This window comes from Gavia stellata, chromosome Z (genome assembly GCF_030936135.1).
Source record: "Gavia stellata isolate bGavSte3 chromosome Z, bGavSte3.hap2, whole genome shotgun sequence".
NCBI classification, from domain to species: Eukaryota; Metazoa; Chordata; class Aves; order Gaviiformes; family Gaviidae; genus Gavia; species Gavia stellata.
In genome coordinates, this window is record NC_082637.1 from 87365897 (window position 1) to 87378988 (window position 13092).

General features: G+C 39.0%; 1 protein-coding gene across 2 annotated transcripts in view; it reads right to left on the minus strand.

The window, feature by feature from the left end:
- The window catches only part of ARB2A (ARB2 cotranscriptional regulator A), a 267179-nt gene that overhangs the window by 132589 nt on the left and 121498 nt on the right, over window positions 1-13092 (minus strand). For both annotated transcript variants that reach the window (XM_059833865.1, XM_059833863.1), the window contains one exon: window positions 4986-5204. In XM_059833865.1, the coding sequence (XP_059689848.1) occupies window positions 4986-5204 (219 nt within the window). The remainder of the gene's footprint in view (window positions 1-4985; window positions 5205-13092) is intronic.

Consider the following 13092-nt stretch of genomic DNA (forward strand, 5'->3'; position numbering starts at 1 on the left):
ACCTGAATTGCAGTCTTGTTTAACTCTGAATGCCCAGTGGTACGTGGGGCAAAGAACAATAAAGCCATGGTAGTTTCTAAGCAGTTCTCATGAATTTTCCACTGCTTCCGTGATTTTGCTGTTGCTTAGAAGTGGAAAAGATTTCACAGAAACAGAAGGAAGTACGGGGCTTCAAAAGGTAAATACAGACAAAGTAAAACCATGTGTTATTTCAGATGCACAGGTAAAGTAACTCTGGAAGTTTCAAGAGGGAGGAAAAAAAATGGTATTGCAATATAAACATTGGAATGAGACTTTGGAGGTTTGGATCCTGATGCCCAGCTCTGCCACGGACTTTCTCTGTGCTGGAGCGTGTCCCTTACCTCTTGGGAGCTGTCTGCCTAGCGCTTGTCATTTTGCCTCTTCTGGTGGAATAAAGGGCTTATTAGTGTGGTCTCAGCAGCACGCTAATGCAGTCACACAGGCTCTGGAGGAGAGCAGGCGCGCACCTTGCCAAGTCACAGGGTAGGCAGAGGGAGCCTGCATCTGCCCAGGGACAGCCACGGGGCCAGACCTGCGCAGCTGGCGGGACCGCAGCTATGCCGGGAAACGGCTCCATCTCCGAGGTGAAATAAATCCGCTGCGCCGAGAGGTCACCCTGCACAAGCGGACACTCCACGGTGACCTTCAGTCAGGCGATGCCTCGTGTCAGCCGTACCGAACAATAAGCAGAAATGGCACAACTGTGCTCGCAGGCTTGCCAGGATTTCCTGCCTACCACCAGTCACTGCGTACTTAACCGTATATTAATAAACCTGTCTTTTACCACTTTCTCCCAAATACTGGCACAAATTACCCTGATGCATCCATTTTTAGCAAAACAAATTAATTAGTTGCACATGATCTTTTTCTGTTTAATCTCTCGCAGAAAATGGGAAAAACTATTTATGAAAAGCATGTTACACCCAAAATTAATTTAATTTCATTGATATGCTGTTAGCATAAATAGCGCTGTTACAGACCGTGCTATAGTAAAAATAATATTTGCAGTAAGAATTATTAAAGCTGCTAAGCTTGGTGGAAAAAAAAGGACAAAATTCCTAGCATAAAGGCCTAGGAAAGGCTTACCCCTTTTGCCCAGAAAACCTGACCCTGTCAGCTGGTCTGATAAAGGTACTTCTTCCTATTTCTTCCTTCGTTGCCTCTTTGATATCCTTTGACTATTGTGGCAACAACATTATTGCAAATTACTATTATTATAAAATTACATGATTTATACTTTTTCCTTTAATAACATTTCAGAATCCTTTCAGTATACTTGTTTAAGTGGTGAATGCTATTTAGAAGGGGATAAATACTGATTTACATTTCTAAGTGTCTTTTAACATAGAGAAGACACTGTCAATGTGAAAATCTGTAGAAGTGGGAGATGGCTTGGAGGATGGAGGGAATAGTAGTGTCACATTTAAGCCTGTATGATCTGTTTCCATAGAAAAAGGTTAGAGATCAACAAAATATCAGTTTAGTTCAGTAATAAATGAAGGTGGGCTAGGGTAGTAAGTTTCTGGGGGGAGGCATTAGCCAATATGTACAGCAGCAGCCTCTGGTGGTCTAAGAAAAAATGGTAGTATCTATAAGTAAGGATAGAAATATGTTTTTTAAAAGGATGTATGTACATATTTAGCTATTTGACTCAGTCCTCCATTCAACACATTAAAAAACAGATGCTTTTAAAATGATCTGCTGGCAATATGCTTGTTAAAATCTGAACAGTAAGAGTATTAAAATTCATATGCATTCATTAGCATGTTATATAAAAGTAAAACGCTTTTGTTTAATCATTCCATAAAGTATTATAGTCGATGCTGATTATCAAGAAGTTTTTTTCCCTGGTTTGCACCGCCAAAAAAGAAACCAAATTTATAAGATTGTTACTGAATTGATGACATTTTCTGTCTTCACTCGTGAATTCAGTTGGCAGATGTTTTCAAGAACAAAAAATTCTGTCTTATTACAAAACATATTAAGTAGGTTTTTCTGCCATAATGTCTGACATGATGTTTATTGCCCAGACCAAATCAGTCCCTTTAACAAGCTATAATGTATGCCAGAAAGTACATTATTTCATAGTTAAGGAAACTTCCAGCATGAAACAATAAGTACTTTGATCTTTCAAGCACTATGCTTAATGCACTACATACTCCCATAGCCATTTTTATTTATGCTCATTTTGTACAAAAATACAGTGCAATTTGAGATTTTGTATGTTAAGACTCTTCCTTTACATATTCTTGAGTAGACTCTGCTTTTACATATTCTTGAGTATTCTAGCTATTTGTTTTTTTCTATGAAAATAAATAAAAAACTTAAAGAAATTTACCATGGAAGAGTTCCATTTTTCCAGTTCTTGGAAAATCTAACTGCACAAGTGGGAGCATCATACAGACAGCTTTAATTTGTTTAAATGGCATTTCCTCATTGGATCACAACAGACCTCAGTGACCCTATGAGAACATAACCGGGGATACTTATTCCAACTACTTAACAGTCTGAAACAATTTCTCCAGTATATTTGACACAAACAAATTTTCCTTCAATGTGAGATGCGGTTGACACCTTTCTGTGAGGATAGTTTTCATGTAGTGTCTCTTTACCAGTTTGCCCTGCTTGGCAAAGATGATGGAAGGCTTGTTCAGGTTTTTCAAAACTCTTTGACAAGATTATTACGAAGCACATACCACCCTTAAATATTTACGTGGAGTGACAATGTATTTTATTTCAAGAGCCCAGTGAATCAAAGGTATACTGTACTACACAGTAAATAATATTCATATCTGAATTGCCCTTTGAGATTACCCCGAACCAGCTCCAACACCGTACGCCACAGCAGCCTGTGGTTGCGGTGAGCCTGGCAGCAAGTCCCAGGCTGCAAACGAAGGGTGATTCCTGCAGCACATGTAGTTCTACGGACCCAAGCACCGGAGGCAAAAAATATACTGCCAATATGGCATCGCACCATTTTGTTGGCCTTGTGCAATGCCTGGACAGACTGACAACGGTGTCTGTGGCCAGGAAAGCGGAGCAGAGCACGCTTATGTTCACAGCTCCTCTTGCAGCCACCAAAGGTTTTACAGATTAAGCAGTTCTGCCCAACAGAGTAAATGGCACCCTATGGCGGTCCAGGTTTGTTGGACCACCAATAGGCAAGTAAATTGCAGTGATTTATCCACACACACCAAAGCAGGGACATTTTTCATTGTGTTTCGCAAAGCTCTCTGTATTAGAGCCTATGAAAGAAAAAAACCCAAAGAAGTCTTTCAGAATAAAACACCGACTGCATCAGAAAACCCGATTTCAGTTAATTCACCCAGAAAAGGAGACCACCACCCACACTTTCACTAAAACTTATGCTCCTTCCTTCCTTGGTTTGAAGAAACTCAAATAAAGGGAACGTCAGCAGTCATAGTGAGGCATGGAGCCGCGCAAAAAAGAAAATGGGATGGAGGCATGCATTATATGTTTCAGGGGTCAAACCTCCTGAAGCCAAATTTCATGCCCTCATCAAGCAAAAGAGCCACGAGAAGGTGGAACTGCTAAAAAGGTATCAAAAAAAGGTTCACTTTCAACAAGGGGACACTGGACCAGGGTGCTGACTGAATGCCCTTCTGGACAATACAGCAACATCGACCACTGGCTTCTTGATGGACCTTGAGGCAAGCCCCGTCTCCCCTCTTTAGAAGCAGGGTCTGGCTGGTGGGCAGAATGGCATCTCTCATAAAAAGCAGCGGATAGAAAAAGCAGTGCCCTGTTGGTAACTTTGAATATGTATATGCGTCCTTTTGTTTCCCATACCCAGTAGCATGGTATTTCTCAAAAGACACAGTAGAATTTATGGTATTAGCGATAAACTGGCATCCAGGTTACAAACCCTTTTAACTAGCCAGTACAGCTGTATTCCTCCTACACACACTGTTACGCTAAACCACAATTAATAGGAACTTGCTAAAATTTAAGATGATTCTAACACCCCTTTTGCTGGATTCTTCTGTTTCACACCAGAAAGGCATATACATTTTTACCGTTTTAACTACACTGTGGTGTTTTTGACATGTTTTACTGTTGAATGAAAATGCTAACTTTCATAATAAAGGCTTTGGAAACTGCATGACTCAGTCTCGAATGTATAATGCATAGTATGTATATGAAGCAGAATGTGTCAAAGTGCAAATAATATTGTTTGTGCCCCCTGCAGAATTAGAAATCCTCGGGTAGCACTGTTATAACGATCCCATGCTGGTAGCATTACAAAGTGCAAAGGTTCACTGAGTAAGAAAAGAGCAAGGGACAGTTTCCTCATTACACCATTCTCGAACTATTCTAGCTTAAATATTTATTAAGATATTAATAACTCTCCTCCTTTATCTGCCTTCAGAAGTTCAGTTGAAACACAATGGATGGCTGCTCATATGAAAACAATACATTATGGGGTAAATCTGCTACCACACAAGATGAACACCAGTATTTTCCACAATACATTATTAATTCAGCAGGTAATATGTTAAAAAACTATCAGGCTATAAATACTGCCTCCCCAATATAAGACAATATAATAAATAAATGCATGCATGACATGTGAAGCTAATACGTTGCCTAAGCTGCACTAGAAAGTGTTTCTTATGTACACCTCTGTTTATAAGATAATTTTTACAAAGTCTTCCTTAAATCATTCTCTTTCTTGATAGCACCAGTGAGTTCCTCTGGGGTTTATTTGAAGTTCCCCTTTGAAATTAGAAAGGAATGTTTTGTAACTCTTCCAAAACTTCACATTCAATAAGTGACAAAAAAATATCAATAGAATAAAGAGCCAGGAACTCTGTATGAACTCTTGAATGCCATCTCGGTAATGTGGTTGTTTTTAAAAAAGCACGCTGCTTATTAGCCAATATGGACAGTAAACATATCTATACGTCATTAAAGAAGGGCAAATGAAACCAAAAGAAACTTACTCTAATATATATCTGCATAGTTTCTTTTTCTTTTTGTGGATTTCGGTACTTTTCGTAGAAGTCACGTCGCTTCTTTGTTTCCTTCTGGATTTTATCTTTTCTTTCCCTCTTTTCTGCAGGTTCATCTGAACTATCAGAAGACAGCTGTACTTGGGCTTTTGTCTTCTCCACTTCAATATAGTTCTCATTGGGATTCAGTACTATTACTCCATAGCCTTCCTGTTTTAGAAGAGACACACACACAAAGATGAAATATGAAAAGGGAGATTTAATGCTTGAAAATGCCTTGCATTCACTTTAATGCTCTTAAAAACTTTTATATTTATTTCAGTAAGTTCACACAATGTAATTTATAGAAGGGTATTTTAAGAATATTCTGTTTGTTTCATTTCTGTCTCTAAAGGGATATTGATGTGTGAATATGTGTCTGTGCGTGCACTTACGCTCATACACATCCCTCAGCGTCAGAAAAGTTGCCTGTTTTACCTTTAAAATAATTTAATATGTTGTTTTATTCATAAGCACTTTATACGACTTTTTCAGAAAACAGTATGAGAACTAAAAGCAAAATATCATTTTAAGAACTCTACATAATGATGAATAAAAACCTTTATACCCAGCCAATAAAAACCTTTAAAATAAAAAGGATGGAGGGATTTCATATACATATATATTAAAGAAAGCATGTGAAAATTATTCACCGCAGTTTAAAATAGCAAAACCTTTTGTCTAGCTGACAACAAGCATACCATGCAGAAGCCAATAGCGGCAGTAACAATGAATCAATACCAAAACTGATTCAGTGCTATTGCTTACAAGTCAACTCTTTTACTGTGGGGGTGACTTTTAAGTACATCTTTCAATCTGCTCTAAAACTTCACTGGGATTATGTCCTGTATTCAACAAACCCAGAGAAAATTCGTGACCTGCAGGATGCTTTTGAGCATACCAGCTGCATTTTTGTGCCTCAGAGAATGAGCTGGTTGAAAAATACATGAATTTATGAATGAGAAATAAATCTTGACTAAATCAGCCAATCATTTTATTATGATTTTTAAATGATGGCAAATCACACAAGAATTGTAATGTTCGTGGAAGATATAATCGCAAACGCAGGGAGAAAAGAGAAGCACGTGCATTTAGCAGATGAGTCCTTAAAGTTACCATGGGTTCCCAGTCAGAATCAAGCTGTCCTTTAAAAGTAAATTTTAATAAAGACTTACTTTTTGGAAACGTCTACATTAATTATCTAACTGAACGGCTTTATTCCAGCTTTTCACTTGGTGCTTCGTTCTGCACTTGGGCTAGGCAGGAGGATCAAAGAGGTCCCCATACCTAGCTGGCCAGGGCAAACCAAGCCCACACCAACAAAAGATACTTTATTTGGGCTTGCTTTATTCTAATCTGTAGAGCCATTCACAAACCTTGTAGCGCATTGTGGCCACTGTCAGGTAGACAGATTGTCACTCGGTGATTTTCTACAGTTGGACACACTCGACTAGTTATCAAAATCGCATCTGAAGGGAGTTCCTACCCCTCGTCCTTGTGCCCTTCTCAAACGTCTGCCGTAGCTTCTCCTCCCACCAAAAACCAAGTTAAAGGGCACGGTTGCACTCTGCTAAACAGGGTGAAATAGAGGCATTCAGGACACTGTCTCTGGCGTAAGGGACGTAGTCAAAAAAGGTCACCGCAGGCCAAAGAGAAAATTGCCTCCTCACTAGACGCGGCGCCGTGAGTAAGCGGTCTCCTGTCACGCCGCTCCCCTGCCCTCCCTGCTGAGTGAACTGAACTGGGATAAATATAAACAAACAAGGAAATCAACAAATCAACAAAGGGCAAAGGGAAACGGAAAGTCAAAGAAGACAGCGTTGAAAAACTACCCATGCCATTGCTGGTCATATTAACACGCCGCCCTGTGCTGCTAACACACACAAACTTCCAACTTGGAAAATTCAAAGCCCCAAATCCATCGCAGGGGAGAACACCACTTACAAACACTCCTAAATTACGCGCCTCAGATGAAAGGATGTTTTTTGAGCTCGCTAGCGGCAGAGTAGGACCAAGTTTTCGCAGTACTTGGGCAGGCCGGTGGGTTTGGGGCTCTCCGTGCTGTTCGTCTTCTTGACCCGCTCGTTTTGAGCAGAGACGTTCTGCGCATCGATTCGTTTTGCAATGCCAAATGCAAAATTCATGTGTTTATTACAGGTCTACAAGTGTTACAGGGATTTGAAACTCTGTGTCCACTTTAGGCTGACCACAAAACAGACACATAAATCATCAAAGAAGTAGAATTTGTCTGAGTTATTGATTATGTAACTGAAAATTACATGACTCATTTGTCCAATTTTATGAGGACACAATGTCAATTTTTCACATAGACATCAACAGATGAAATATGATTCCATTTTTAAATTCGCTATTTCATAAATCAATTAAAGGATTTTTATCAATTATATTTTAACCAGTGTAACATGTCTCCCCTTACATTTTTTAAAAATTTCTCCCAGATAGCAGGCCTTTCCCATCAGTACAATTAAAATATTTAAGTAATAACTGAGATAGGTTTTCCCATAATTGAGAAAAAACAAAATAATCTTACAGTTCATAAGACTTTCTCTTAGGAAAGTAATCTCTTTTCAGATTGTTTTCCTTACATGATATAGTATATTTCCCTTTCCCTCGTACTTCTGCATCCTAAATTGCAAGACGTAAACAATGGCACCAGAAAGAAGATTTGAGAGTAATACGTACAAAGCAACATGGAAAAACAAAATGACTCGTGAAACTGTACCCAGTTACAACCTCTCTCATTCAGCCCTAGACCAAGCACCTTCTACTGAAAAGGAATACTCAGCTCTAAACAACATCTATGTAAGCGATGTGGCTTTTAAGTTCAATTAATTTTTAAAAAATTTATTTCACATGGGCATAGCTGCACCATTAAAGTTCAGTGCAATCAGAAAATTTAAAAAAAGGTGGAACTCCTCAGTAACGCAGTGTGGTCGAGCAGAGTGCAAGTCAATGCAAAACTGAGCACGCAAGACCAGTAATCTCCGAAAAAAGGCCTGTACCAAACTTTAATTAATAGGCAAGGTACACAGTCTTTGGCACGACTGTGAAGCAGAGACAAAATCACATTCATTAAAAAGTATCTTTTTAAATGAAAGTCCTGTTCAGAAGTATATATCTCACAATGTCATTAAAAATACCAATTTCAGCTATGATGAGCTTACAGCATTATTAAAATGTAGTGACCTATGATGCAAGCAAGTACCAGCACCCAGGAGAGTTTTTAAAGCTTGTCACCATCAGTAAAACACTAGCTACATATTCAACGTACGTAACAGCTGAGTAGTTTTCTCCTGTGTGTCCAGTGCACACAGAAAGAGAAACCACTCTCTAAAGCGCAAAGTTTTTTCATGGTAAAAAGCTAAACTTTGGGACAACTCCCCCATCAATCTTCAGCTGACTGAAACAAGCCAAGCCCCGTGCTTTGCCACGTCTAAGAGAATACAGATGTTGCACAGAAGCCAAGGTCTGCCTGCATCCCCATTAGTGTATCTGCGATGAGACGCAATAATCAGGGCAGACACTGATAAATACGAGTCCCAGCCTCTAATCTACGAGTTCAGTGGATACAATCACAGTTTCTCTCTCAGACTGAAACACCCAATTAACAGCTACTTCCCCAAATTCTAACGATTCAAGGTAAGTAAAACGTAATCTACACTAGCTGCTAGCATCCTCCAGGTAACTACTTCTGGAGGTAGAGGACTGTGTGCAAACTCCATTTTCAGGTTCATAAACAGAAATACAATCAATACTTATGATTGAGCCAGCAAATGATGCCGAAAGGAAAAGCAGGCTGAGAAAGTCAAATGTTGGAAAGAATCATGAATCTCGGTTACAATACCTTTACTACCGAGCCAGAACAACGTAGAAGGGCCTTTTCCACCGTAACACACGAGTCAGAAACGGAGCGCTACTTTCTGCCTCTTACTGGAAGTTCAAGCGAGATGTTTGAAACGGAAGGAATACCAGAATTATTGCCTCTGACAGCAAGGGTAAGCTTAAAAAAACAGAACCCCAAAGTATTTGAGGTAAATTCCAAATCTTTTGACATCTCTTCTGCCTGGCCACAGGAATAATGAGCTGAAAGCATTCAGCTCTGCATATTAATCCACCAAGATGGGACACCATATGTGACCAGAGAGGTCAGGGCTGGAGAGGAATCTTTTGACCTATGTAACTATCTTTCTGGACTGCGAGCGAGCGTCTGAAAGAGATAATTTTCCTAAGCTTTATCAACCGGAATTTTCAAGTTCAGGTTTCTATTTGGATCGCTGGCAACAAGACCGGCGCTAATTCCCAGGGGAAATGCAACTCAAAGTGCTCAGCTCTTAAACCTGCCCGTGGTTAAACACAGCAATGACCATCCATCTTTCTGAAAGATGTATGTTCTGTTCATTTCCCATCTTTTCCACGAGAAGGGTACATCTATGTCACTGTTGCGACATCGTAGGTGCAACAGTGGGATGAGGTCATGACAACCAATCAGAAGTCACTAGTGAAGCGTTAAAGTAAACATAGCTGTTGGAGATGCAGCTCAGCTTGAAAAATGCCCCCTCCATTATTTGAGCAATTTTCTCAAGACGTGACCTGAGACCGAAACGCCTGAAATGTCAGTTGACTCCGCTTTCTGTTTCCACCCAATGTACATTTTGGCAACTGCACCCTGCTAATACTTTGCGATATTTCCACCCCGGCTACACCTCAGCTGCCTGAATTCCAGCACTGTGTCCAAGTGTGTAAAAATGCCGTGCTACTGCCAAACACACATTGTCCCACAAAGTTCCCAACTTAAAATAGCTCATCAAGTTAGGCAGGAAAAGAAAACATGCCACAAAAAGTTTTTAGAGGACCACCTGTTGTCTATTATTTTTACATAGCACTTACTCATAAATCATAACACAGGGTAATTAATCAAGCTGTCAAAGAGAAGGTGAAAGGTTATGTGGGGGAGTCAGAAGGTCAGGCATGGGCTGATAGAGGTCAGGGTCACACCGCATTCCTCATTATCAAGTTGGGATGAGAGACGGCCCAAGCAAACAAAAGTGAAAGCAGATGGAGAAGTGAGTGGCTAAAAAAAAGGAGAAAATTTCACAAACAAAAAGAAAAGTGAAAGAAGAATGTCAGTTGCCTTCAAACGAGGAGGAGAATAGAGCAGAAATACATTGAGATGTTCTCAAAAGGTCTCACACAATACAAAGAAACTACAGTCCGATTATTTAAATACACTTAATATAACTTTCCGTACGATCTTTTTGCAAATATTAAGTGACGCCGCAGAACGGGCACGGTATTTTTGGTTCCATTTCACATCTGAAGTCAATACTTTCAAGGTGAATTAGACAAAATGAACCTATTACTGTGATGAATGCTGATGGATATATAAAATTGCTTCTAAATGCTGAAGTTTATTCCTGTTTATGGCTACAACCAATAGATGTTCAATAAAAAAGTTATAACCTGTTTGAATGATGTATTAAGGACTATACTTTCATACACACAAATCCTCAAAAACACAAAGCATCATAAAAGTCCCTCTGGATGACACAACAGTTATAAAATATTCTATCATTACACTGACCTGAATTAGATGCAGAATACTGTGCAAAATTAGCTGTCACCCTTTCCTCAAAATCTTTGTTAATCTCATTTTGAATGTTTGCAGCTTTATCAACACATGCATCAATGTCAGCTCCTTGGTTACTGAACCGCTGTACTTGGGAGAAGATATAATTAAAATGTTTTGGCACAGAAAAGGTGAAATTGTATCTTCCCCCGTTCCCTGAGGAGTCTGTAAAACATGTAGGATATATTGACAAACACACACCCTTGTCTAGAGCCCTGACATCCCAGGTCACCCAACTGCTATTTATTTCAAAACATTCACTTTACACTTACCCAAACTGTCACCTGCTGTGTTACTAACTTTTAATGGATATTAGAGCTATAAAAACAATAAACTCTTCATTTCCTTTCTGTTACTGCCTTCTAATTCCTCACTGCATTAGGTCCCTATCTATTTGCATGCAGAACTGTACTCATCTTATTTCACCATATATAGTGTCTTTATGCTGGAAAGTATAAAACATGCCATTAGTATGTTTTACTTTGCTATTTGTTAATTTGGTGCTAGTGCAGCTACACTAAACAAATCAATGTTCAAGGCTAAAAAAACAGATTAGCTGTTACCCTGTTTTGAGTTTAACGCTGAAAAGTTTTGAAAAGAATTAATGTTTTACATCTATCTATAATTAGCAACCCAAATATGTCTACGCATAAGATCTGCAATCCTGTTTTATGATGTTTGTTCCCAAGGCCAAAACTGAATAAACACATCCATGAATTATAAGGATTTTGCTCCCTCAGCTGGGTACTGTATTCTTGATAGGGAACTTCTGTGCCTTTACAAGCACTAATTTCAACAGGATTTTCAGCAGAAAGTTATTTCTCACGGCAAGTGAAATACAAGAAACTACGCTACAGCATTGCCTTAATTCTATGGATTAACAGAAAAGAACTATGTTCATGTCCAAATACTGCTTCAAAAGTTTAATAAACCTCAGCCCCACCAGCTCTCCCTGATGTGAGATTCGGGCTATCTGGAGGAATCACCGGAGGCTGAATGGAAGTGAATCCACCCCAGCCACGCAGGCGGGATACAGGACTGCAAATAATCCATCCACAACAACTGCCCAGGCTGCAATAACAGTTTCTGCTCTTCTTCACTAAGTGCACACAGCTTTGGGGTCCATGCAACCGGTGAAAGAATGAATCCACCAGTTACCCCCAAGACCTGGCATCTTTTAATGACACCTTATAGAAAACCCTCTGTAATTAAAGTCTTTACTCTGCAAGTTTCTTCCCCCCTCTTTTAAGAAACTATTCCACGTTCTTTTCCAACAAAAATTTCAGAAGCTTCAGAGGGGTACAAGATCTCAAACAAGAACCTCACACATATTTCACTCTTTCACTAAGTTTTTAATTCAAAGGTTATTCAGATTTATATAGAACTTAACTTTTTGAAAGCAATGCACCAGAAACAACGGTAAATCAAATGATTTTCATAAACCCCACACAAGTAATTATTGGTTCTAATTTATCAGCTGGGAAACCAAGGAGAATAGCAGTTACGCTCTGAAAGTTATGCTCAAATAAGGTGTGGAGATGAAGCTGGATTGGCAGATTTTTTAATGTTTTTATGGTATTTCTAAGCATTCCATTAGCTGACAGTGAAAGTTCTCAGCTGCAAATTCGTTTTCCAATCCACTTTGCCTTCTCCCTGAGAATGTCACAGTATGTCTTAATTATTCTCATTTGTACTTCATAAACAGTATACCCCCAAATAAGCTTTAAGTATGTATTTTTTATGCAGCACAACATGAAAAAGTAAGTAAATTTATTCTAAAAGACACCTCATTTCCTTCCCTTTTGTAATAGTGTGAAATCTTTTTGCAAACATTTTCTCTTTCTGAACTGTAGATATTTTGATGGGCTCAGAGGTTTGCCTGGATTTGTAACATCTTTAGCTTGCAGAAAGGCAACCCAAGTTGCCAAGTTCTTCTACTTTACCTTTCATCTCCAAGAATTTATATGTATTAAACCATTACAGGAAAAGATTAAACGTCAATCTCTTGGAAGGTCTGTATTTCAGTACAGTAAAGGGAAAATACATCATGCACATAAGTGTTTTCTGTAAAATCCTGAAGTTATCCAAGTCTTGAAAGACAACTACCATTTAGTGTTGAGCATTGTTTGTGACTGCAGTCTAAAAACCTTCTATCTCAGTGACAGAAAACTCAGTTGTTTTTTTTAGTATGTGCATGGATTCAGTCACTTCCCTGAGAAAACAGCCTCTTGTAATCTAAAAGTAAAGCTTCTGGTTTGTACCTATCTTCAACAAACAGGTGCAATTCGGCACATGGATGCTCCTTCCTTCCCACAGTGACCTATGTCAGAAGACCTTCCTATACTTCTTCTGCTAAATAATTTAATTACTTATGAGTTATGGTTTCTTTGTAACCTTTTAAATGACTAACTC